The following is a 26,869-nucleotide window of genomic DNA, read 5'->3' as shown; positions in this document are numbered from 1 at the left end:
AAATGTAACCCTGCATCCATTTTGGACTTGAGAATGCATTTATTTGTGAAAAAATAACACAAAAAAACACAAGTGCCGCAAACAGCAGCCCTCTTGTTCTGGTTGTTCTAGTCTTTCAGGTCTGCTGCTGCTCAGGTAAAATTTATCCAGTGAGCCAAGCATAATTATATGATTCTGTAGTACAACAATATTTGGTATTTCACATAACAAATGTAACATGAAATTACTGAAATTACCAAAATTAGGGGCGATTACACCGTTTTAACATTAGTTTTACCCAGGCCTATTCACGTGCAGTTTTGTGAAACTTTCCAGTCCATCCCAGCCCTAGAATTTACACATATATAACAACATTTTGGGGGGGGTGATATTGCACATCTGTAAATCTTTTTATAAGTGTAGATTTCAGTTTGGTGACTAACAAACCTTGATAAGCACCTGTACAAAATAGTTTTCAGAAGCCGGCCCTCTGTGCCTACAGTAAGTGTAGGAAGCTGGCCTGGTGTGTGGTGGGTGCCTGAGGTACTTACACCTTATACCAGGTCCAGGTATCCCCTATTAGTGTAGTGCAGGCAGTGTCTAGAAGCCGGGCTCTCTAGAGGTAGCTGTGGATGAGCAGCCAGGCTTATCTAGGAGACATGCAGAGCTCATGCAATACCACTACAGTCACCCAGAACTTACACACAAGAAAGAAAACACTTGGTTGTACAATCATAAAAGTACTTTATTTTTGGAACACAGTATCAGAAAATACTAGGAAGGCACCCCTACAATAGGAGGTAAGTAAATACACAATATATATATATATATATACACACACTAATAAACAGTGAGATGCATAAAAAGGTTAAAAAACAGTATAAAATAGCAATAAGCAAAAGCAGCCCTAGGAGGAGCACACACCATATACTAAAAAAATGGAATGTGAACAAGGTACCCCCACCTAGGTAAGTAAATCGAGTAGAAGGGAGCTGAGAGTACTAGGAAACCAGACAGCTAAGTAATACAGTGCCCCCCAGCAATGAGGAATGCAGGAGTAAAACACTGGATTTCCCCAAAACTACCCCAAAGGATGAAAAGAAGAAAAAGAAAACAGCCTGCAAGAATCCAGCGATGGAATACTGAAGATGGAGACCTGTGGAGGGAGGGGACCAAGTCCGGAAGTGTCTGTGGAGTCCAGGGGGAGTAGGAGATACTACCCACCCAGAATGACCTTTTGGAGCTGGTCGATGAAGAAGACAGGTCAGCAGTGCATTACAGATGCTGGAAAAGAGTTCCTGACATGTGCAGAAGGTGTCCCACGCAGGATGCTGGATTGCAGATGGGTATCAGTGAAGGATTTCCACCAAGAAGCCTTGGCAAAGGCAAATTCACGGTTGGAGGTTAAGAGGTGCTGCCGGGGACAAGCAAGGTCCAGGGGGACTTTACCCAGGAGAGGGAGTCACAGGGGACCCTCCGTGTTGCAGAAGGCCCACAGGAGCAGAGGCAGCACCCATACCGAAGTTGCTAAAGCAGCCCACGCAGCACCACAGACGTTGCTCCAACGTCGCTGGAGGACCATGCAGAGACCCCGGAGCTGCAGGAAGGAGTGCTGGAGCCACACATTGCCTGAAGTTCCCCTTGGAGGTGAAACAAACAAGCCTTGGAGGTTGCAAAGGACATGGTGCACGGGGCGCTGTCTGGCATGGAGTGGAAAGAACTTACCACCACCAAAGTGTGACAGTTGGGAGAGAGGACCAAGGAAGACTATCCGGACCACCACCCGTGATGCAGGACCCACGCCACTCAGGATGAGGGGAGATCCACGCAGCCGGTCATTGTTGCAGCCAGGTACCTGTGGTTACAGGGGAGTGATGCCTTACCCCCAAGGGAGATTCCTTCTTCTTCATGTGCAGGTTGAAGAGTTGCAGTCATCTGAGGATGCACAGTGAGGGAACCGTTGCAAAGCTGGCAGGAACTCGGGATACAATGTTGCAGAAGAGTCTTCCTCATGGATCTGCAGCGTGTAGGTTCCTTGTGGGTCCAGTCGCGGTTCTGGTGGCCAGAAGTTGAATTGGAGGTTGCAGAGGAGTCCTGCTGAAATCTTGCAAGCCAAATCTGAGGACTCACCCCAGAGGAAGACCCTATATAGCCCAGAAAGAGGGCCTGGTCACCTAACCAGGTAAGCACAAATCAGGAGGCGGCTCTGACATCACCTGCCTGGCCTGGCCACTCAGATGCTCCCAGAGTTCCCTGCCAACCTTAGAAACAAGATGGCAGAACCCAGGGACCCTCTGGAGGAGGTTGGAGCACAACCCCTGGGTTGGTGATGAACACGGGAGTGGTCACTCCCCTTTCCATTGTCCAGTTTCACGCCAGAGCAGGGACTGGGGGTCCCTGAACCGTTGTGGACTGGTTTATGCACAGAGGGCACCAAATGTGCCCTTCAAAGCAAAACCAGTGGGCTGGGGAGTCTACCCCTCCCAAGCCGGTCACACCTATTCCCAAAGGGAGAGGGTGTAACACCCCTCTCCTAAAGGAAATCCTTTGTTCTGCCTTCCTGAGCTTCGGCAGATCAAGCAGGAGGAGGGCAGAAACCTGTCTGAAGGGTGACAACAGCTGTGGCTGCCTGGAAAACCCTGGAAGACTGGTGGTAGCAATGCTGGGGGTCCTCTAAGGAGCCCCCAGAGTGCATGGAATCATACAGCCAATACTTGCAAAAGTATTGGGGTATGATTCTGGCATGTTTGATACCATTATGTAGCATAGGTAGTGACCTATGTCCAGCACACGCATAAAATGGCGTCCCCGCACTCACGAAGCCCAGGAAAATGGAGCTGGAGTTCGTGGGGGCACCTCTGCTAGTGCAGCGGTACCCTCATACACAGGTACTTGCACCCTGCCCTCTGGATTAGGAGGGCCTCCCATAGGGGTGACCTAAAGTGACCTAGTGCAGTGACCTGATAGTGAAAGGGTGTATGCACCTGTTCACGCAAGCTGTAATGGCAGGCCTGCTGAACACTCTGCTTGGGCTCCCTATGGGTGGCATAACACATGATGGAGCACATAGGGATCCCCTGGCACCCCAATGCCCTGGGTACCTATGTACCATATACTAGGGACTTACATGGGGGCACCTGTATGCCAAATGTGGGATGAAAAAGGTTCTAGCAACCAAATTAGAAGGGAGAGAGCATAATCACTGGGGTCCTGGATAGCAGGATCCCAGTGAACACAGTCGCACACACATAGACAACAGGCAGAAAATGGGGGTAATGATGCCAAGATGTAGGGCACTTTCCTACAGTAAGTATAAATGTGTGTATTGCGTATGCATATCTTGTATATTTACATTTTGTGAATAAGTGTAAACAAAGCATGGCTAAACTATGTTTTATGAGCATAGAAGGTAAACAAAAATACTGTATTACTTTAACTTGTTCGCTTTCAATTTCTGGAAAATTTGAGAAATATGGTTTTAGTCAAGAAGCCAAACTCCTCCAGCACAAAACATGGTTCTGTTTTTGTGGCAAGTGTAATGCTGCATGTATATAACTATGATACTCATATTGTACAGCAGAAGACATTTTGGTAAAGGATTCACTATGAGAAGATTTAAAAAATCTCAGCAAGGAAGCATCTAAAATAATTACATTTGTAAGGAGATAATAAACTGCTGTATCTGGACATTTTCAGTATTATGCTTTCTTTACCACCACTGAGAAATATCAGTGCAATCAGGAATTGAAATAATGTTAGAGGGACTTTTAGAGGATGGTGAAAAAAAGGGGTATCTGCCACAAAGTGTCAGATATTTCTGAGTTATCCACGTTCATTTAAGGGTAAGGAAATGTCAGTTATCATGGTGGCAAAGCCACCACCTCGATCTACTGTCAGGCAAATCTATGGGGCTGCTGAAAAGTAGTGTAAATGTATGCCTGTTCCATTTAGGGCAGGTCTACCGACACTGTGGCTGCCAGATTTATAGCTGTGCAACACTGCCAAACCTCCAGAAAGAAAGAGACATTTGTGTTCGATTTTCCGGCAGGCCCCTGTTCTAGGAGTTATAGATATGGGAACTGCAGTAGAAGGGAAAAAAAACATGACCCGGCGTTTAAGTCTAAATAAGGCTCATTGTATAAATTTCAATTCAATGCCTCTGCACCCAATTGCACTGCGCTCTATGCCACTATACTCTGCAACAATCTACACCAGTGCACTCTACACCAGTCCAGTGTATGCCACTCTACGATCTCTCTTCTGGGTTTGAAATCCGAGATGACCTGAGAGATGCCCAATGGCCGAACAAAGACAAGGGATTATTAATTATGCTATATTATTGTATGTGACAACACTGTATAGCTTTTTAATTGATTACCCATGCCACTGTCCGGAATGTATGATGGAACCAAACATGCTGGAACCACACATGCCTTAACAACTCGGTCGGAACAACAACTGCGTTGTTACCATGCATGCCTTTACCACGCATGCCTTTAAAACGGTTTTTCATTGTAAAAGCATGCATAGTAATTGTGTGGGAATTACATGCGTGGGTCTATCATACAACCCCCCGCACACCCTGAGGCTCAAAAGTACCCCACCCCTGAAAAAGTATTAGCGCAACCCCCACCCTAAAATACCCAACCCACATCCCCTAAAGCAAAAATTAGCCCAAACACCCACCCACCCACCCCAAGCCCTTAATCCACCCCACCGCTAAAACCTAAAAAAAATAGCATGACCCACTTCCCTAAAATACCCAAATCCCCCCCACCCCTGGCCCTAAAAAAAATAGCCCACTCCCCACTCCAAGCCCTTAATCCCCCCACCACTAACAATTAAAAAACAAAAATAGCGCGACCTCCCACCCTAAACCGTGCCCTAAAAAGGAAAATTCGCAATCACCCCCCCATTCCCACCCCTAAAACCTAAAAAAAAAAAGCACAACTCCCCTACCCTAAAATAACCAAATCCCCTACCCCGGGCCCTAAAACAAAAATAGCCTACCCCTCCACACCCACCCCAAGCCCTTAATCCACCCCCACCCCTAAAAATATGAGGGCTGGCGGTGGGGGGTGTTTGCGAATTTTCTTTTTTAGGGCAGGGTTTAGGGTGAGAGGTCGCGCTATTTTTGTTTTTTTAATTTTTAGGGGTGGGGGGGATTAAGGGCTTGGAGTGGGTGTGGGGAGTGGGCTATTTTTTTTAGGGCTGGGGGTGGGGGGATTTGGGTATTTTAGGGAAGGGGGTCACCCCTAAAAAGTAAAAAAACAAAAATAGCGTGACCCACCACCCTAAGCCCTACCCTAAAAAAATATATATTTGCACACAACCCTCTACCCCGACACAAAAAAAAAAATAGAAACCCAAGCCCTTATTCCACCCATACCCCTAAATACTACCCCCCCCAACCCTGCCCAAGGCCCACTTACCTCACTGCATTCTCTTCCGTTCCACTCTGGCTGGTTTTTTTTGTGCCTTAACCATGCATATGCGTAGTTCAGCACATACATGGTTAAGGCACAGAAAAAGGCAGTCTTTGTTCCGGCAAGCGTGGTTACATTTGTGTGGGAAACATCTGCGTTTGTTCCCAACACATTGTTTAGGATGTTTCCCTACTGTCCGCTGTTATAATTGGCTGATAAATAAATAAAAATGCCTTTACAAACAATTATACAGAGGGCGTGGCAGCCACCTTTGTCATGGCAGAGGCAGAACCTCCATTCCACTAACAGGTAAGTGGCCGGCCTGCGAAGCCTATCTGACTCCCTTAGCTACCTAATTTTACCCTTCGCTCTGTGCATGTGTAGGCTAATGTATCCTGGAAGCCAATTCATTTTATATCTTTATTGGATTGAGACAGAACGGTTGGAGCCCCCTTCACTTTGCTGCAAAATCTGGTTTCTTGGACACGGTACGGTTCCTGGTGGAAAGTGGCACGAATCCAACGCTCGAGTGTAAAGAAGGAAGGACAGCTATCCAGTATGCAGCATCTGAGAATCATCAAGAAGTGGTGAGCTTCCTTCTGAAGAAAAACACCAGCACCTTGAAACTCACTGAAGATAGGAAGGTAAGGGCGTGAGAAAGGGCAAGGACTTTAGTTTACGCATATACATAAAAAAGTGACCTCATTTTCTTAAACAAGAGGCCCATCTCTATTTGTCTGCATACAGTATTTCTATAGCACGATAGCACAAGCCTAGCCAAAAGGTGGGCAGACACTGTACTGTGTCAAATACAAGAGTAAAGTCAACATCGGATATGAGAGGTAGCTGGATAGTGGACAGCTATTGCACTAGGATGTAGTGTTCTTTAAAGAGGTGGCTCTTCATCTTTTTCCTAAATTTGAGCAGTGTTGGGGTGATCCTGATGGGTACGGCAATATTGTTTTAGATCTTGGATGCATAGAGGAAAAAGACAAGCCGCCTTGTTTTTCCAGTTTTTGCAATGCTGTTTGATTGGTCCCTAGTGCAGGTGTGATGAGAACTACCAGTGATGGTGTGCTTGCCTGCAAAATAAGTGGGGGTGCTGCTTGTGATGATCAGGAAGGCTTTGTTAATGATGCAGCTAGTTCTAAAGATAGTGAGAGCCAACATGAGGAGCCAGTGGATTTCCATGATGATGGGGGTATGTGATCATATTACTTCAGGCCCTGGATGAGACGTGTTGTTGAGTGTAGTATACGCCAACATGGAACAAGGTAGTCCATTTGGACAATGTTGAAGAAAAGTCAATACAGACAGGTGGTTTTGACTTTTGAATGATAGCTTTTCAATATTTGACCAGTGTAGAGAGACAATATCTTCTAGAAATGTATATATTTAATCAATTTTAGATTATTGGATGACACAATTAACTGTATTAAAAGCCAATATTCGTAATAATTATTTTTGCACTTGCAGTTTGTCTTTGATCTTATGGTCTGTGGGAAGCTGAACAACAATAAAGTCATTGAGGAATGTGTTCTTCATTCCTCGGCTCCGCTGGACACAGCAGTCAAGCTTTCCCGTGCGTTCTACATCACTTCCCTTAAAGAAAAGGAGCGGGCTATGGACCTCCTCCATTCAGCTAAGTACAGCGAAAACATGGCAACCGAGCTCCTCACGGTGGCCTCTGGAAGCAAAAGTGCTGGATACCTTCTCCAAGCTGTGAACAGCCGGGGAACAACCATCCTGGACTCTCTGATTGAGTGTGAGCAGAAGGATGTTGTTGCACATCCCGCTGTGCAGACTTACTTGACCGAGGTCTGGTACGGTAGTCTGAGGTGGACACCGTGGAAAATAGCCCTCTTGTTCTTTGCCTTTTTGGTGTGCCCACTGGTGTGGCTTATCTTTTCACTGCCCCTAAAGCATAGGTTTAACAAAATCCCAATCATGAAATTTATGAGTCACTTGGCTTCTCATATATTCCTGCTGATACTGTTCATTCTCACCATTGTCTATCCTCCGTTGAGCCCGGTCTACGAGGGCTCTATGTTTCCTCACTGGAATGAATGGTTGTTGTTAGCTTGGCTCTCTGGGACGCTCGTCTCTGAGCTCACCCATCCAGGGGAACGAGCTGGGCTAGCGTGGATCCGGGTCTTTGTTTTGGGATTTTCTGCTATTGCCTTCTCATGCCATTTGCTTGCCTTCTTGTTCGCGGATACAGACCGCTTGCACTGCCTTTTTGCCAGGAATATTTTCCTTGGGGTGGCCATGACTCTGTCCTTTGTCCAGTTTCTGGAGTTCCTCACCTTCCACCACCTCTTTGGACCATGGGCAATTATAATTCGGGATCTGATCAAAGATCTTACCCGCTTCGCTGTTATCCTTGGCCTGTTCCATGTGGCTTTCACCATGCAGCTGTCAGCGGTATACCAACCAGTGTACCCAGAACCAAGCAGAAACCTATCGATGAACAATGAAACCTCCACAAGGAATGAGTCAGCCGTTCAGGACCCTATTGACATCACTGTTGTATTATTCTTCTCACTCTTTGGCCTTGTAGAGCCAGAGTCGTTGCCATCTCTAGACAGGACCCCCCCATTCACCTTTGTTATTGTTCGCTTTGTTTTTGGAGTTTACCTGATAGTGACATTAATTGTTCTGATCAACCTGTTGATTGCCATGATGAGTGACACATACCAGAGGATACAGGCCCAGTCTGACACAGAATGGAAGTTTGGGAGAGCCACGCTGATCAGAGAGATGACAAGGAAGTCCGGAACGCCGTCGCCATTCAATCTCTTGACCAACTTTTTCTATTACATCAAAATACTTTGCAAGCATAAAGGTGGGTTCAATTCATTGTAACAATACTTCTATTTTAGTTATTTTTGGATGTTTTTTTTAATGGCTATATGAGAGATCTCTAGAAGGTGTTGCTCAATAGAAATCAGCTTGTGACTGGTGCAAAAAATATACAAACTTGTGTTGTGTTTAGAAGTGGCAATGATGGTGTGGCTGTTTTCATTATTATTCTCTGCCTTGGAGAAGCAAAATGTCAAGCTCTCTGCGGCTGAAACTATAACTAGCCACATCTTCAACTCACAGGGATGCATCACAGATTTTGCTTTGAGGCGTGACTTACCCCTGAAGAAGTCCTGGCGTATTCCCGAATTTCAAAAGTAAGCCACAAGTTTTCCTTGGCTACACCTCCTTGAAAGCACCTTAACGTATTAACCTATACATAGGGAGGACCCGCACTCTAAATTCACAAAACTATTCATGGTCGTACCTGGAATTTGTTTTCACAATATACAAATCATGATTTGCAGAATTTGCAGATTTTTCCTACTACTGACTCCACTGACTATTGCAAAAAGACTGCCAGTGATTCAGATGAGCGTCAGCACTTGTAGCTTCACGGTTTTGGTTAGGGACAATGGGAGTGTGGTGAAGGTACATGAAGTCGTAAAAACCCACACAGTCATATCTTTGTGGCTATTAACAGATATTAATTGTTTACACACCCAGCATGCCTTAAATATCCTCTAATTTCCAAACAGATTAAGGCTTACAAATGTGTAAATGCCCGTTACCATTATGCGTACCCCTTTAGATGGTCCACACTGTGGGAAAAATGCAAAAAGAAGTGTAGTGGAGTCAGGACACACCTGTAGGGATTATTGAGGCCTGGCCCTTTTTATTTTGTGACCTGGGCAACCAGTTGTCTCAACCCTTGGTCCCTCCGCTGAGAAGCTATCATGTAAGGCAGTGAATGCCATTAATGATCATGCTTTGCAGTGGCTGGACACTTGTCTATTGATTTTTGTGACTGACAACAACTCATGTCAAGTAGCCTATCAAATAATATAGCTCACATCAAGGCACTGTATCACAGTGCTTAATTTGTGCTTGTTGTTTCCAGTGCTGAGCACCGGCACTTATTTTCCTGCCTCAAGCATTTACTGCAAGCAAAAGACACATATAGGAAAGACGGAGGAAGAGAAAAACGAAAAAGCGTCACAATAGGAGAAAGCAGAAAACTGCAAGCGTGAGCTGAAGGGGCAAGGAGCGGCTGTAAATTTATTAAAGAGGCCCGAGATGGCTTCAGGATTACGCTGCCTCAGTATTCTGTGCTCGCATATTTCATTGCAGCAGCCGCATGTTTAAGAGGAGAGCTGTGAGCACCAGCAAGTTGTTATTTACAAATTAAGCACTTCTGTATCGGCTCTCAGTTGGGCAGTTTTGAAGAATGAGATTGGCTTGTGAAAGGCTAGAATCCCTGACAAATCTGGATCTTGACCTACTGGGGGCAGGGATGAGTGGAGGTTAAACCAGGGAACCTGTAATGGCCATCAACATGGAAGTTTCAGAAATCATGAGAAGTGAGAGACCTTGATCCAACAAGAAATATTGAGCCATGTCTGTTATCCCTCTCTAAATGTAATCAACCAATGGCTACCTCAATCAGCTACCGCATCTGGTTTTAGTTCATCAAGAAGAGGCTGTTACCCCCTCCACGTTGAGTAAAAAGATGCAATCTCCAACACAAGCCTCCTTCCTGATCTTTCATCTGTGCCTTCTACCACAGCAAACACAGTGTCAAAGTGTCAGCGGGCCCCCACAGAAAATCAGATACATTTAACTAAGTGACTGATCTCGATTTGGCCACAAATAGGAATTTGCACCTCAGACTGGAGTGCCGACCCCATCATAATCGGACCCTTAAGTTTTCCAACTTTTTTTGACAACTCAATCTCGATATACTTTCTAATGCATTAGGAGAAGCCCTTTTTTCTCTGCTCCATGCATTTCTTACCTGAACAAGGACATCTGTTACTCGAGATACATTTCAGAAGGTAGTTCTTTAGTAATGGTTCACATTCGGGGCTGATGAGCAGAGAAGGGATTGGCGAGAATGAAGATTCAGGAAGTGTTTCACCACAAAATGTATGGCGGGGCAATCCCTTTACTCTGAACTTGAAAGGAGGTGAGGACTGGTGGAAGAATTCAGAAAAATATTGGAGGCGCACAACTGGTCAGTACTAGTGGATTGAGCGGCAGTCAACAGTAATGTATTGGGACAGAGTACACATAGAAATAAGGTGGTATGAGGTGGTTAGCATTCTTGACGAGGCACCAACTACCTCTCCTCATCTTTTGTTAAAAACAATGAAATATATTGCACTATTTCATTAGTAACCTGAAAATGCAGCCCAGGTCCAGACATGGCTTCTTCTCTCCTGTGGCTTCCAGCACCCAACAGGAGAGGATCCACGCTTGTGTCAAGTGGTTCCAATTTGTCGTGTGGTGCGTGTTTTGGAAGCATAGGTAGTGGGGGGCTCATTTTGGCAAAATGGGGAGGGCAAAGCTTCCTGTTTTCACTATTTTACCAAACGGTATCAAATCTCCAATATTTGTTTATTTTTTGGGGGGCAGTTGAGCGTTCTACATAGTATGGTGGAGTGCAAGCCAATTGCCGATACTTAGTACATGCAGGGTCATTGGAATATTTCCTGAGGTACAGGAGTGAAGCAGCATTCAGAGGGAGAGATGGGAATCCTATAGAGAGAAGGAAGGGTGGTGGCGGGGAGGAAGCAGGGGAATTGTACTAGTATTAGCAGGGATATGGAGGAAACGTGTGTCTGGTCTCAGGACTTTAGTCTAGTTTTCAAATCTATTCTTTCCACTGCATGACATGTCCCTCCTCAGTGGTGCTTGAGGAGCCCTAAACATCAACGTGTTCTCTGCTCCCTCTTCCTATTGCACTGGGCGCGTTTGATGTGGATTTTGCCCAATACATTTTGTCTGATTGCTTCTAATGGTGTGCTTAGTGGACCATATTGGCCTGAGTGCCTTTTGTGATGGAGAAGTAATAATAATGTGCATGAATGTCTTAAAAGCTTCCTTTTAAAAATCATGTGTTTAAGCTGAAAGGCATGACATAAAATGATCGATATGACTATTTTTGTGAAATACATGTCTCACAACCTAAACATAGGGAGAGCAAGCAGCTCCACTCAAAAATAAAATCCAGGCTGGTATTCCAGCATATATAACTTGTTTGAGGGCAATTTACATTTAACAATTTTCAATGTAGATTATTTACGTATATTTTGTCATTATAAAAACCCCAATTGGATTTTACAAATTTGTGAGTCAACGAGCCAGATCTTGCAAGAGATCTTGAACCGAGGACATCTAGGTTGTAGATATAATGGACTGAAATATTGTGCCATGTGTAATTTTTTGTGCTCCTTTGAAGGTAAGCTCTGCTCTACTGGAGGGAGAGGCCTGATAAATGAAGAGGAAGATATAGATGCTGTGTCTGACACCCGCTCTATCGATCTGCTGGCTCACACATCTGGGGCCTGGATTAGGGCTCCTAACAAGAGGAGGACTCAAGTGGCCCCAGAAGGTAGCCAATTTTAGCTGTGCTATGGTTTTCTGTAAAAAGATGCTTAAACAGAGATTGAAATATGACTATCTGGTTCAGACTGCCTACCCTGCAGATATAGGGCCTGATTTAGATCTTGGCGGTAACGGTCCCGCCGTCGACTTTTCGACTGGAAACACGTCTGTTGCCGTGACGGTCCACCCGCCGTATTTAGATGTTGGCTGGCCCACAGACAAAAGCCCCCACTGGAACCGCCGTTTTTGCCAAGGAGTACCACCCATGTCAATGGCAGGAGAGGGAAAAGGAAATGCCAGTGGGGCCCTAGCCACCCTTCCTGTTGTGCAGATTTGGATGTGCATTACCGCCAAAAAAAAGTGTCAGTCCAACCTCTGTGTCTGAGGTGGTGGATTGGTAGGAAATGGGTGAAAACTCACCTTTTTTCCCCCATTCCACCCCGTCTCTGACTGGATACGACTGGACAACACCTACCATCACTGCTGCCACCAACCCATGGAGAAAACATTAATCTCCCATCTACGGACCTGAAGGTAGGGATGAAAGTTGCCAGAGTACGTTGGGTGGGCACTGCATGGGAGGTCGGACCACTACAGTCATATACATGTCACAGTAATTTTTTTAAGTTACTGTGACATAGATATTTCGGGGACACAAGTGGGTCAGACACAGATGAGGACACACTGGTACACAACACATATCGCACACATACACAGCTGTCATTATGGTGGCAGTATTTACTGGCAAATTAATAGTGGCACCACAGTGATGGTACATTCACAACTGTCAACTGTGTCCAGGTGTGCACATTGTCAGTGGACCTGTACCTGTCATGTTGTGCTGTGAGTTGTGTTTGTGACTCAGTACGTGTATGTGTGTATGCAATGCAATTGGGCAGGGGGTGAGCTGGTTTGGTTGCATCAGTATGTGGGTCACCTTCCTATGGCTGTGATGTGTATGTTGTGTTGCTGTGTGCAGCATTTAGGTGAGTGCTGTTGTGTGGTTGTAGTTTTCTTGATGTGTGTAGTTGTGCTTGTGTGTTTGTGTAGCTGAGTGTGTAGTTGTGTTTGTTGTGGTTGTGTTGTGTGTGGGTGCAGAGTCAATAATGTGTGAATGTTGTGTCATGGATGTATGGCAGTGTGAGTTAGCAGCGTGTACGTGTTGTGTTGTAGGATTGGCAATGGATAATGGTGTGTATGTGGTGTGTTGTGTCATGAGTTGTGCAGGGGAACACATATGGTAGAGTGTGTGTGTGTGTGTGTGTGTGTGTGTGTGTGTGTGTGTGTGTGTGTGTGTGTGTGTGTAAAAAGTACCTTTATCCCATTTCCACTGGCTTTGTCTGCTGTCCATTGATTCCTGCGATATCCTCCCTTCGTCAGCGAACCGCCACCTGTCCACCGCTTGCAGGGCTGTAACATCCAAATACGTCGGGCAGAACACCGTCCCCTTGACGGTCTTCTCAGGTCCACCACCAATGCGGCTTGGTGCTGCAACCTCCAAGATCTAAATCAGGCCCATAGTCTTTCACTTGGAACAGTCCACCATTCTAGACATTCTTTCTTCATCTGAACTCTAGATTTCTATGGTCTCCTTGCTCAAACATAATACTTATTGCAACCTGTGGCACATCATTCCATAACCATTAGAATTTATCAATGCCTCTTCTTTGACAGAAATCCTGACATATGCAATGTAATATGATTTGCCCCCTTTGAAATGACAAGGTGCTTTATTGAATTAAAGAAAAGATAATGTTCAATAGATCTTGATCACTGTAAGAAGCCCATCTGCCCTTGTGTGAGTACCCAGAACTTTTTAGGTCCTCCTCGAGACAGTGCATGTGCTGTCGCTTACAATACATTTTGCTAACTAAAAAGGACTTAGAGTCCACCCACTCCTTACAATTAATTAGCTTCATTGTCACTTTTATTTGCTGCCTACTGATTGGTCAGTGCATTCCGATTTCACTTTCTCTGTGTTCGTTTATTTCTCCCCTGGAGCATGACCAAGAACAGATTGCTTCTTTTTGATTAGTTTTCTTCCGCTGCTCACTGTGGGATTGAGGTACTTTTTTCTTCTTCGCAATTGTCCCTGTTGTTTGCTCGTTTCCCTGGGCCTCCTCCCACATCATTATGTGTATGACAACTCTACCACCACAAACTTACTGCCTCCCTCCCTACCATCCACCACCCCTACCAGGAGCACCCTACTGCCACCACACGTCTCTACCACCCCACCACACTACCATGCATCATCATCCTTCAACCACCACCACCCTACAACCATCCTACCACCACCACTCCACCCCATCCTAACACCACTCTACCACATCTCACCATCCTACCACCACCCTTCCACCACAAACCTAAACACCATCACCAACCTAAACACTGCAGACTTATTTGACAGGGGTCTAGTATGGCACCTCCACCACCCTACTGACCTCCATCCTACCCCAATCACCACCACCCTAACAAACACCTCCCTAACCACCTCAAACTGGCCCTAACCACCACCACCCTGCCCTAACCACCGCTCCACCCTAATCACCACCACCCTTACCACCACATCCTCACCACCACCCTACCACTACCACATTACCCTAACCAAAACCCTAACCACCGCCTGCACTACCACAACTATACCGCTACAACCACCCTACCACGACCATCATTCCACCACCATCCCATATCCCTTTTTTACCCACCACCCTAAACCACCCTACTAATCGCCAACTTACCCTAACAACCACCCTAACCACCTCCATCCAACCCTATCCACCACCACCTTAATCAGCATCCTACCACCACTGCCACCACCCTACCCTAACCACCACCATCCTAATTGCCACCCTAAATACAACGACCCTAAACACCACCACAAACCTACCCTAACCACCACAGCCCTAACCATCCCCTACCCTAACCGCGCCCACCATGCTACCACCTTCACTACTCTTTGACCACCATACCTCTTACCTAATCTTCAACCTAACCATCACCACCACTACCCTAACCACCCCCACCCTAGCTACCACCACCACATTCACCACCAACACGCTCATCACCAGCACCACCCTCACCACCACTATCTTCCTCACCTTCACCAACACCATTCTAATCACTCAACCACCACACTAATACTTCCAGGCTCACCACCACATTCACCACCCTCACCACAACCCCCTCTCCATCCTCATTATCTCACCCTCACTACCACCACACTAACCCCGCCACCATCCTACCACCACCCTCACCCACCACCTCACCAGCCTTACCACTATCACCAACATCACCAAACCGACCTCAACACCACTGCCACCCTCACGAGCACCAACCTCACCACCACTCTAACCTCCCTAGCCTAACCACCACCACCGTTTTGCTCAACATGGCTCTTAATTCCTGTAGAAGCCCTTCATTTTTTAATAATCGTTTTAAACTTGTTGCTTGATTGTTGTTTGAATGGAAAGTTGAAGCCCACATTTCAGTTGTTCACTCTTGAGTAACTTGCTCTCACATGAAATTATGCATCTAGGTGTCCAGTTAAGCTAAGTGATAGATTAGGAAACACTTACATGTCATCTATAGTTATCTATCAACCTGCCAGCCTTATCTATGGAAATCGATATGTGAATATTGAGGGCAAGTGCTCATTGGGCAGAATCAATCAATCATGAGCTTATAAAGAGCACTACTCACCTGTAGGGTCTCAACGTGCTGAGGGTACCTCAAGAATCAGTTGAAGAGCCAGGTCTATAGGTCCTTCCTGAACTGAGGCAGAGATGGCGACTGTCTGAAGTGCTGTGTCAAGAAGTTCCATCCCTTTGCTGCCAAGTATGAAAATTATTTTCCACCCGCTGAAGACTTCTTTATGCAAGGTATGTTGGCGAGTGACTGTTGGGACTAGTGGTGCGGTCTGGAAGGGGAGTACCAGTTAATGCGATTGTTAAGGTAGTTGGCTTTGTTGTCGTGGAGGGCTCTGTAGGCGTGTACGAGGAGCTTGAAGTTGATCCTCTTCTTAATGGTGAGCCAGTGGAGGTTTCTCAAGTGTTCTGTGATCTGTTTTCAGCGGGGATGTCTAGGATGAGTCTGGTGGCGGCGTTCTGGATCTGTTGTAGTTTGTTCAGGTTCTTCTTGGAGGCTCCAGCATAGAGGGCATTGGCGTAGTCGAGTCTGCTTGTAACAAGGGCCTGTGTCACGGTTTTTCGGCAGTTGGCTGGTATCCATTTGATGATCTTTCAAAGGAGTCGGAGGATGTAGAAGCAGGAGGAGGCAATGGAGTTGACCTGTCTGGTCATGGTGAGGGTTGAGTCGAGGATGACGCTGAGGTTGCGTGCAGTGTGTTTGGGAGGGGAGGTTTGCCAAGTGTGGAGGGCCACCAGGAGTCATCCAGGCTGACGGTGAGGGTCCCATGACTTGTTGAAGATGTAGTGTGGGCAGGGGTCAGTCGGGGCTTCTGAGTGGATGCTTCTCATGATGGAGAGGGTGTCATCTGTCGTGAGGGGGGTCCAGGTGTGCAGGAGTCTAGTGGTTTCAGCTGATCCTGGCGGGGTGTATTAGGTGAGTCCAGGGCGTCTTGGGGTCCGAAACTGTCATAAATGTCCTTGATCTTCCTGTGGAAGAAGGTGGCCAGTTTGTTGCAGAGTTCCTGAGATGGAGGGATGCCGGTGGTCTTGACCTGTGGTTTGGCAGATTCATTGATGATAATGAAGAGTTCTTTAGTGTTGTGAGAGGTGGAGTTCATGTGGTCTTGTAGGGCATTCTTCCTGGTGGTCCTGATCAGGCTGTGATGGGATCTTGTGGTGGTTTTGAAAGCTACCATGTCTTGTGGAGACTTGCTGTTTCTCCACTTCTTTTCTAGCCTCCTGCATACATGCTTAGATTCCTGGAGTGCGGGGGTGAACCAGCTTTTTTGGAAGAGTGTTTCTCTGTGGTCATTCGGAGAGGAGCTAGGGTGTTGGCGCAGTTGGTGATCCATTCGCTGATGTGTTGGCATCTGTGTGTCCGGAGGAGGAGTTTTGGTGAGGAAACTGGTGAGTGGCTGCTTTGGGACATGATTCCATCTTCTGTAGGCGGGTCGTGTTGCCTGGGTGTGTGCTGCAGGAGTGGAGATGGAAAAATGGATGCAGTGGTGGTCGGTCCAGTGTAGCGGGGTCACAATGCCAATGGTGATGTTGCTGCTAGCAGAAAAGATGGGGTCGAGGGTGTGTCTGGTGGTGTGCGTTGGTGAAATCACCAGTTGCTTGAGTCCAATTCTGTTCAGGTTCTCTAGTAGGGTTGAGGTCACTGTGATTGTTGAAATGGAAGCTGAGATCGCTTAGGAGCAGGTTTTTGCAGGAGGCGAGTGCTTGGGGGGGGCTACGTGGTCAATGATGGTTTCGCTGAACGCTGTTCATGATCTGGGTGGTGTGTATATGAGGGTGCCACGGGTGGTGGTCTTTGGGTCTCGGCAGGAGAAATGTCCAAAAGTGGTCTTGGGGGAGGCAGAATGACAGTCGCTCTGGCATCCTGGATGCAGAGCGTGGAGGGTCTTGGTGTCGTATCATTGGGTGGCGCAAGATCCAGGGTCCGTGGCGCTGGGTGCGGTCCAAGCGAGGACGGGCGTAGATGGGCTTGCCTTTGGCGTGCGGGTGGGGGTGGGGCCACGGGGGCAGCAGTGGCAGGGAAAAGCACGAGGAGCAAAGCGGAGAGCGAACGAGAGGAATAGGGGCAAAGTAAAGCAGTAAAGAGAGAAATAAAGTGAAAAAACTAGGAAGAGGCAAAAAGAAAAGAATAAAGGAGAAAGATAGACAGACCTGACAGATGCCTCGAACACATAGCCAGCAGGCTCTGTGAGGAGACAGGCAGCAGCATCAGTGACCACACAGGGGGAGCGACGGGCACTGGCCAAAAGGTTAGTTCCGTCTTAACATGTTTACACAGACTTTATAATTGATTGCCTTGTACATTTTTATAGCTGTGCTTGTTGTTTTCTTGCACCTCAAAGTAGACATACAACAAGCACTGAGTACTCTATGGCCCTCATTTTGACCATGGCGGTCTTTTGACTGCCATGGTTAATGTGGCGGTATCACCGCCGTATACCGCCACATTATGAGTGTGGGGGGTTGGCCGCTGCCAACCTGCCACATCACCACTCATACCATCATGGCGGTATGAACTGCCGGGCCGGAGATGTTCATCTCCGACCCGGCGGTCCACAGAAGACCGCCGGCAGCATTATGAGCCGGCCCACCGCCATAGTTTCCGCGGCAGTAGCACCGCCACGAAAACCATGCCAGTAGGGCTACTGGTAATACGGAAATCCTTTCAACATCAAATAGAAACACTTTCCCCCAATCCCCCACCCTACACTTCTCCACAAGAAGCATCTCATTAACTTGGGACTTGACAATTGAATATATATATATTCCCCCATTATAAAGTATGTTATGCCTATAACATTGTACATCACGGAAAGGAGTAAACTTAAGACAAAGTAGGGTCTCTGGGCGTCTCCCCATCAGACACTAGATGGGACAGCTTCAGATTGTGCGTTGTGGGATCCTCTGAATAGTGCCACCTTCTTTGGCTTTGATCTCTACAGGGCAGGCTCTTCCAACTCTGTGGACCAGGCTTCCCCGGAGATACCTACGGTAGAGGGGTTACACTCCCAAAGTATAGCTGTTCCTTTACCGAGTCCCATGGGCATTTGGGTGTGTCAAAGAACAAAGTCTTGCCTTTGTAAATAACCTTCAGCTTATTCAGGGACAGAACCATATATTTTATTTGCATCTCCCTTATCTTCTGTTTGACCTCGAGGAATGATGTTGTGTGGTTGAACTTTCGGGGTGTAGTCCGGAAAGACCGACGCAGTGCTACATTGTAGTTTACTGAGTTTGCAGGCTGCCCTCAGATTGCATCCCTATCCGCAAAGGTAAAAATACGTGCAATCATAGGTCGTGATGATGATCCTAGCGGCGGGCATTGGGCCTTGGACCTGTATGCTCCCTCAATTAGAAAGCAGGCGTATACTTCATCCACCGGGATTTAGGATTTCAGACATGCAGAGATGAATTGGGAAAACGACAGGCCACAAGGTCCCTCTGGAATTCCGACAATCCTGATATTGTTCTGTCAAGAATGCCCTTCTGCATCCTCAACATGGGCCTCCAGTCGGCAGACTGTTTCTGGAGTCCTGTAAGACTTGTTTGGAATGATTGATAGAGTCCTTGGCCTCTGACTGCCGTCCTTCGACCTCAGTTACCCTTTCAACATTGTTTCTCAGGTCTTGTCAGAGCAGGGAGAGGTCAAGACTCAGCTGTGATTTTCCTGGCCAGGGGTGTGTGGAAGTACTGTAATGCCTGTAAGGCTGATGCTGTGGAGTTCAGAGGCAGCTCACCTGCCAGCTGGTGTTATGTCTGCCCATTTGACACAGGGCGTGGCCTGGTTAGTTTGTCGATTTTGCCCTGTGAGGGCTGCTGATGCTGTTTGTCCCTGCCCATTTGGACCAAAGAGAGGGGACACAAAAGGTTGCAAGCGAGATGATTGGCAGTGTCCAGTTTGTTCCACAAGTAAGAATAACACTATTGCCTGCCCATGATACTCAAATGTGGCCTGCTAGGCCCCGCTCCTCAGTTCACGGCAGGTGGGAAAGGGAGAAAGGTATGGGGGCACATTTCAAACAAAGGTTTTTAAAAATATATATTTTTATTTGCATTTGTAGTGAAAAACAAACAGCAGTATATAGGTGTAAAACATGGAGGGGGATAGGGAGGTGAGTATGGAAAAAGTGGGGGGTCAAAAGGGGCAGGGAATAAGCATGATGGCATAATGATGCATATAATAAACAATAGTAGAATGATACCCTTCACACAGGTGGCTACATACGTCCATTGACAGCACAATAGGTGCATGCCCTCAGTAACTCACTGCCAACATTCAAACAGGGATTCGAGGTCGGTGACAAAGTAACAGAGAGACACTATCCCGACTGCTTTAATGGATTGTCTGAGGCCCCCGCAGCATCCACCTGGAGTGACACGAGGTGGCAGGGGACAGAGGACCAGCCTCTGGTTCAGGGTGATGGCGCAAGGCTGCAGGTCAGTTCCTTTGGTGCATATATGTAAGAAACAGTCCCCAAATATCTTTGTGATGAGATCGCGGAGGCATTAGGTCCCAGAATTTAGTCAGTTGCTCCTAGCAGTACGGTGCATTTCACAGGCAAGCGAGCACAGTAGGAGCTGGTCTCTGGTCCCAGTGAATGGCCCCTCAGCTCTTAGATGGAAGGAGTAGCATAGCGGTGAGGCTGCGACTGCTTGTGGAAGAGGTGTGGGGGTGTGTTAAATGTGGTGTAGAAATTTAAAATGTATCAAACGCAACCTATAGTTAGGAGATAGTGTTGCTGTCTGGCCACAGCAGTAGGACCAGTGGGCGTCAGTGATGGGGGGGGTCTGTGTCAGGTATCTATGCGGTACGGGCCACTGGTTTAGCTACCGGCATGGATGTTTGCATAATAGATTATAATCTGGTACTGATTTGCATGGTGATGAATTAGTTAGCATATGTTCCAGGGCCAGGAGTGTCGGGCTTGGGGTGCTGGCATGCGGCCTGGAGTTCATGGTTCCGCAGTACTTCCAGGACCGTGGGGCATGAGATAACAGATATCTCAAATGGAGGCCAAAATTGGTTCTCTGGATACAGATTGGAGAAGGTCGTTTGTTCTTGCTCTCGCTCTCGGGCGCGTGTTCTGGCCCCGCGTCCTGCAAGGGTGGCAGCTGGGGGTTACACCCAAGCGGAATGGATAGAGCATAGAGGTGAGGTGGTTTGGCACATCTCCACATACAGTCCCATGCCCATCTCACGCATCCACCTGTGTCCACCTCCGCTCTGGGAGTCTTGTAGTGAACATAAAGGGCAGTGGTGAACAGCAGCAAAATCACTTTATAATCTGCTACAATAGCTACATGTGACTGAAAAGGCTGTGGATAGAGCCAGTGGTGTGGGTATTGTGCCTCAGCACATAGGCCCGTTTTTATACTTTTTCAGCGCTGCATTTGCGTCATTATTTGACACAAAAACAGCTAAAACTTGCAAAATACAATTGTATTTTGTACGTTTGCGCTGTTTTTGTGTCAAAAAGCAGCGTAAATGTGGCACTAAAAAAGTATAAATATGGGCCATAGTGCATAGAGCGCCATGTCAGGTGCACCTAGGCCGCCCTGGCTGAGCAGGAGTGTCAGGATCTCCCATTTAATGCGGGGCTGTTTGTCCGCCCAGGTCAGTACGATTAAGTTGGAGCGCAGGCGGCGCAGATATTGGGCTGTCAGGGGGATGGGCAAATTGAGAAAAAGATAAAGGAACTTTGTAGGACAACTATCTTCGCTATTACAATACTCACAGTGATCGAAAGGGGCAGGCAAGACCAAATTGGGATTCTGTCTTCAAACAAGGACATGGTTCAGCCACAGTTTGCTTTCCAACTTTCCTCCAGATCAGGCCGAGCCATCATACTCTCTTGGATGCCCATTTGAATGGATATTCCATAGGGAAGCACTGAGTGCCATCCGTGAGGGGAAAGAGGATAGATTTGACCAGTTAATCAAAATACAAGAGTAGCCTCCTAAGAGAATAATCTCTTGTGTAATTGGGGCTAAATTTGTCTGTGGGTTGTGAATATAAACTGTGATGTCATCAATGTACATGGAGGCCAACACCCTTCTAGAGGTAAAGTCAAGGCCATGGCTGAAATAGTGTTGCCTAAGCTGAGCCGCTAAAGGCTCCATCGCCATGGCAAAAGGGATGGGTGAGAACTGTACTTACAGCATTCCATTGAGCCCCATATGCGCAGTGGGCAAGGTATATAGGAGTCAAATCTGATGAAGGAATTTGGAGCTCAAGCCCATGCTTGCAAGCAAAGCAAATAGGTAGGCCACTCGAGGGAGTCGAAGGATTTTGTAGCATCAAAAGAGCAGCAGTCACCGGGTCCTGAGGAGCTAGGTGATGCATGGTCGCAAAGATGGTATGCGGATTATAAGAAGTGGAGCAGCATGGAATAAACCCGGATTGATCAGGCCAGGCTAGTTTGGGCAACAGGAGAAGGAGGCGGTTGGCCAGGATTATGGCAAAAATCTTATTGTCCACATTAAAGTGGACAGCAACTGTAGGAATCAAAATACTACACTGGTTTATCTGGTTTAAGGATTGTTACAATAACCGATTCCCTGCGAGACAGGGATAAGGTACCCTCTTCCAGCGATTCTTGAAAGATTGCTAACAGGTTGGGGTGTAAGAGCAAGGGCAACGGTTTTGTAAAAGGCAGACTTCAGGCCATCTAGGCCTGGTGCCTTATCGCCTGTCAAATGGTGAATGTCCTGTGCGAGTTCCTCCACTGTGGTAGGTGAATTGAGGTATTCCCTATGAGCATGGTCTAACCAGATAGGTTGTATTTCATTAAAGTATGTTTTGAAATCGCTCTTTGAGTGGGCTGATGTTGTAGTATATAGCTTAGCCTAAAAGGAGTTCAAGGTGCGTAACAGAGTTTTGTGGGAGGATTGAAGGAGATTGAAGGATCTGCTTGTCATCCAGCAGTTGAACCACATAAGTAGAAGCTTGTGGCTTGCGTAAAAGACCAGCTCGTGTCTTGCTTGGGTGGTAACCCTCCCCATAGCGGTGAGCCTGTGCCTCCATGTCCAGGTAATATGTTTCTCTGTGGCCTCTTCTGAGAAGTCTGTTATTTTGTCCCGGATCTCAGCAAGTGCAGCCATGTCATGAGAGCTGAAATGTTCTTATTCTAGGTCTTGGATTTCCTGCCCTAGAAAGGCAAGCCTTCCTCGTATAGCTTTAAGGACTCCGGATTACTTTGCACTGCCAAACAGAGAGGGTGTGCTGTTCTGTTGGCACCAATGAGTGTGGCAGAGCAGTGTAAGCCCTCCAGCAGGTGAGGAGGTGCCACTCCACGTCAGGGGATTACAAACTATGTCTAGCTGCGCTGTCTCCCGAGGCCAAGGGACTTCCAGGCCCCCAATCTCTCCCGATCCAGGGCCAGGGCCCAGTCGAGGGCCCCACCATGTCCATAAATATATGGAGGGCTCTTCTCTAGGATATCATGTCACATCTCTACTCAGTCCAGTCTCACCTGGCTGTCAGTGGCTCTGCTCCTCGGCCTCTAGGCTCCTGCTTCAAATGGCTGGTCACTACTCAGTCAGATAGCAGGGGAGCACCAACAGAGGGTCCTGCTCCGGTCACAGCATCTTTGCCTCTACCTCTTTACGCAGTGCTGCCGGAGCACAGTACTATGCGTGTGAGGCAGGTCAGCAATAGAGGGTGTTCCTCCGGCCTCTGTTCCAGGGGGGCTGTGAGGTCCCCTCCTCATTGACTGCCATTGATGTGGCTATGTGATAAGTGATTTGTCGCTGCCTCTGCCGCGGCCATCTACCTCCTCTCATGTGAGGCAGACCGTGAAGTCAGGTCGACCTCAGTGCACCTCCGCCTGCCCATGGACTTTTTGCCACCACTTCCTAGGAATGGGGGGGGGAGACAAAACGGAGGTTTCACCAGCCGCTGTCGCCTCCACCACTATACTGCTTCCTGGCTGGCTTCCACGCACAGGATAATGGTGGACTGCAGGGGATGGACATGGAGGTCAGAAGAGAGCCTCTGCCATCATAGGTAACTGAGCTTGCTTGATCAGGTGCTGAAACTGTTTGTAATTGGTTATGTGACATGGTATTTCTATGATCCGATATTTTACCCAAAGGATAGAGTGGCTAGGTTGCCTGATTAAATTCAATTTTATTTAAAGAGTTTGAGAGTCAAGGTTTTAGTATTCAACATAGATTATGGTAAAATTTTAAGTTAAACACATGGGTCCAGGTCTACACACAATTCATGCAACGCAGGGCAGCAAGTAAAGTTGTTGCACTGCACTACATGAAGTGGAAAGAGCAGAACTATGCCATATCCACTAAGATGTGGCCCTGGTCTGCTCTCTCCCTGTGATGGAGCACTTTTGGCTGCCATGTTTTAATGCAGAGACCCTTGTGCTGTAGTGAAAGGGTGTCTCCTTTGTATGAAGCGTAGTTTTGTACTGGAAGGTGTCCCTTGCAGTACACAAACTATGCTTTAAGGTATTTCCTACTTTTTATATGTGCCTTAGCATGCACTACACGTGCAAAGAGGGAACCTGAGTAGAAATGAAAACGTTTCTCCTCGTACGCCACCTGAAAGAGGGCAGCATTTTAGTGCAAATTCCTAACTACAATTCTTTGTAGATAGGATTTACATCAAAAACCATGGGTGGTTGTTTGGTAACACCCATACCCCACCCATGGAACGCTCCTTTGATGCAAATTAACGCAAGTCAGTGAATTGTACAGCTTTGAGTTACAACCCAACACAAATCGAGATTTGCATTTGATTATTAAAAAAGCAAAACCTGGTGCAAAGTGTTTGTAAATCTGGGGTGTGAAATACACAATAGAGCAGTGGTTCCCAACCAATGGTCCAGGGACTTCATGGAGCCTCCTCTGGGGGTCCATGACTGCTTAGAAAATCAAATAATATTAACACATTAATAAAGGGTACAGAAATAAAGTGGCTATACGTACAATTTAAAATTTTAAGATGTTCTGTAAATGTCAAGAAATTTGAAATTGGAGGCTAAAACTCAAATGTATTCATGAGAGCAGTGCAGGTGCATCAAATGTATTATAATATGGATGCTGTGTAGCTTCAGATGACTTTATAAAAGCTCCAACCTTCCTATTAAAATTAAATTTTTTATTTTTTTATTTGCACTTGTTTGCAAATTAGATAAATTGTGTTATAATTTATATATGTGTTTGATGAATGCTTGTTTATGTCGTTTTTGTGTATTGTTTTGCGTTTCAAATCATCAACAAAGTTTACGCCATGGTCTTCGACTTCCAGTAATGACTCAGTGGTGGGGGGGGGTCCATGGATTCCAATAATGATCCAGTGGGGCTCCCCGGTTACCAGTAATGATAAAGTGGGGGTCCAAAGAAGTGAAAAGGTTGGGAACCACTATAGAGCATCATCCATTGATATACCTCACTATACATGATTACACCAGGATAGTAAGAAAATCCTGATCCATAATCAAAGTAGGACCATGTAGGTTTGTGGTGCAATATGCAATGTTACCCCACGGGGATGATATCTATCAGGTCATTTGTGCATTTTTCTATCAATGCATGATTGTGCTGACTGTCTCTGCATCTTCCTGTTGGCAGGCTCGTTCCTTCGAGGATCACACGCAGTTGGCCGCGTGCACATTGAGGATGCGATCGACTGGCATGCTGTTGCCCTGCGTTACCTTGCGATGAAAGGACAGAGAGATGGGGCGCTGTTTGGAAGGGAGCCTGCTGGTCACGTGCAGACTTCCCTCACTCAACCCTTTCAAAGGCTGGCAACCCCGAAAAGTCAAAATGGCGTCTTCTGATTTTAAGATTATCACTTGAGCAACAGAATGCCGAGCAGGATACTCGGCACATATCGAAGAATGACAATGGTGCAGACTGGTGCACAGGCTGGACAGCTGCAGATGAAGTCACGTGATCATGTTCCACAAGGTTTCTACGAGCTGTGAAGGCCGCCAGGTGTTAGCCAGCTGCGTATATGCATCACTGCTCCCGGGTAAACCAGAGAATCATGGGCGCGTGCTCAGAGTCCAGAAAAGGCAATATTCACTATGCTCTGAGTTGCAAAATATTATACTTAATACCGTTTAATTTGGTAAACCACAAAGTGAAATTACTTGACGCATCTTTTACTCACATAGCTGATCACAATGCATTGATTTGAAGTACTTTACTTTTGTTCAACAATAATGTCTTTAGTTGTGTAATATGCGACAATATACTTATTTAAGAGTATTAGTGATTCATGTACAATTTCACGATCACTGCCATTGTGCCATAAAGTATTTCCAAATAATAAAATACACGCTCGATTTTTATTTTTAGTTCAGGTGGTTGCTCCTGAAACTCATAATGTTTTAAAGATTTACCGTGAAAGGTTGGACTGTTCTTATTTCAGTTAGGGTTATGATTGATTTCTGGATGTGAATTACGCTGAAAGACACTTGGTGCCCTTCAGAATGGTGTGTGGTGTGTTGCCTCTAAAAGGACAAAAATAACCAAAGGGCCATGAACTACTGGACAGCTCATTACACTACAGAAGTGATGGCTGTTCTACCCAACCCAAGAAATTCCCAAACTAAAATAAGAGCCAAGAAGGCTTTGTAAAGACCCCCTGCAACTCAAACTTGATAATTAGGGTGCCAAACTTGCGTAACATGTTTTTGCGTAAGTACATGAAAAGCAAGTTCGTCAATTGACACTATATTTTGGCGCAAATACGTCCTTGAATAACTGTTTGTTGCAAGGGCGTATTTAAACAAAGCTCCATGAACAACAGCCACTCACAATCTGTTGTTTTTGTGTGTTTGAAGTAATTTTTTTACCCCAATATGGTGCCATTTGCAGTACGTTTGTGGTGGTGCTTACACAAAGTGGTGTAATGGCATAATTCGAAATGTTGTGTAACAAGCTTAACATGAAATTCGCAATATTACGCAAATTATGCAAGTGTAAAATTACTGGCCCTCCCCCACTGTTAACCACACCTCCCACTAAAACCCCAACTGGTGACAAGGAAAATCATTCCATCTTCTATGATGGCTCACCATGCCATTTGCCTTTTGTGCTTTTTCTATTAATTTGTATTATCTTATTGGTACTTGTATAGCTGACAGGAAGTCTGGAATGTGTTCACATAGGTTCCTGGAAAGTCTAAGGCCCATATTTATACTTTTTCGTGCCGCATTTGCGTCATTTTTTTACGCTAAAGTGGCACAAACTTAGAAAATACAATTGTATTCTGTAAGTTTGCGCCGCTTTTACGTCAAAAAAGTATGCAGATGCGGCGCAAAAAAAGTATAAATATGGGCCTAAGTGTGTGTTGCTACCTGGCTCAATGCAGATTGCTGCCCTGCGGAAGGACATGCGGCATAGCTAAATTAGTATTTGAGTTGAGTGGGCACAACTCCAGTG

General features: G+C 46.4%; 1 protein-coding gene across 3 annotated transcripts in view; it reads left to right on the top strand.

Moving 5' to 3' along the window:
* LOC138282863 (serine/threonine-protein phosphatase 6 regulatory ankyrin repeat subunit B-like) overlaps nucleotides 1-25,777 on the top strand; it is a 366,276-nt gene extending 340,499 nt beyond the window's left edge. The window contains exons 25-28 of one of the 3 annotated variants that reach the window (XM_069220832.1): nucleotides 5,843-6,049; nucleotides 6,882-8,250; nucleotides 11,668-11,820; nucleotides 25,049-25,777. In XM_069220832.1, the coding sequence (XP_069076933.1) occupies nucleotides 5,843-6,049; nucleotides 6,882-8,250; nucleotides 11,668-11,820; nucleotides 25,049-25,257 (1,938 nt within the window). In that variant the 3' untranslated portion in view covers nucleotides 25,258-25,777. The remainder of the gene's footprint in view (nucleotides 1-5,842; nucleotides 6,050-6,881; nucleotides 8,251-11,667; nucleotides 11,821-25,048) is intronic. The other 2 variants (XM_069220834.1, XM_069220833.1) reach the window with 2 other exon arrangements.
* The last annotated feature ends 1,092 nt before the right edge of the window (nucleotides 25,778-26,869 follow it).

Source organism: Pleurodeles waltl, chromosome 2_2, assembly GCF_031143425.1.
Source record: "Pleurodeles waltl isolate 20211129_DDA chromosome 2_2, aPleWal1.hap1.20221129, whole genome shotgun sequence".
In the NCBI taxonomy this organism is placed as follows: Eukaryota; Metazoa; Chordata; class Amphibia; order Caudata; family Salamandridae; genus Pleurodeles; species Pleurodeles waltl.
The sequence above is the reverse complement of the archived record's forward strand: the minus strand, read 5'-3'. Positions and strand labels throughout refer to the sequence as shown.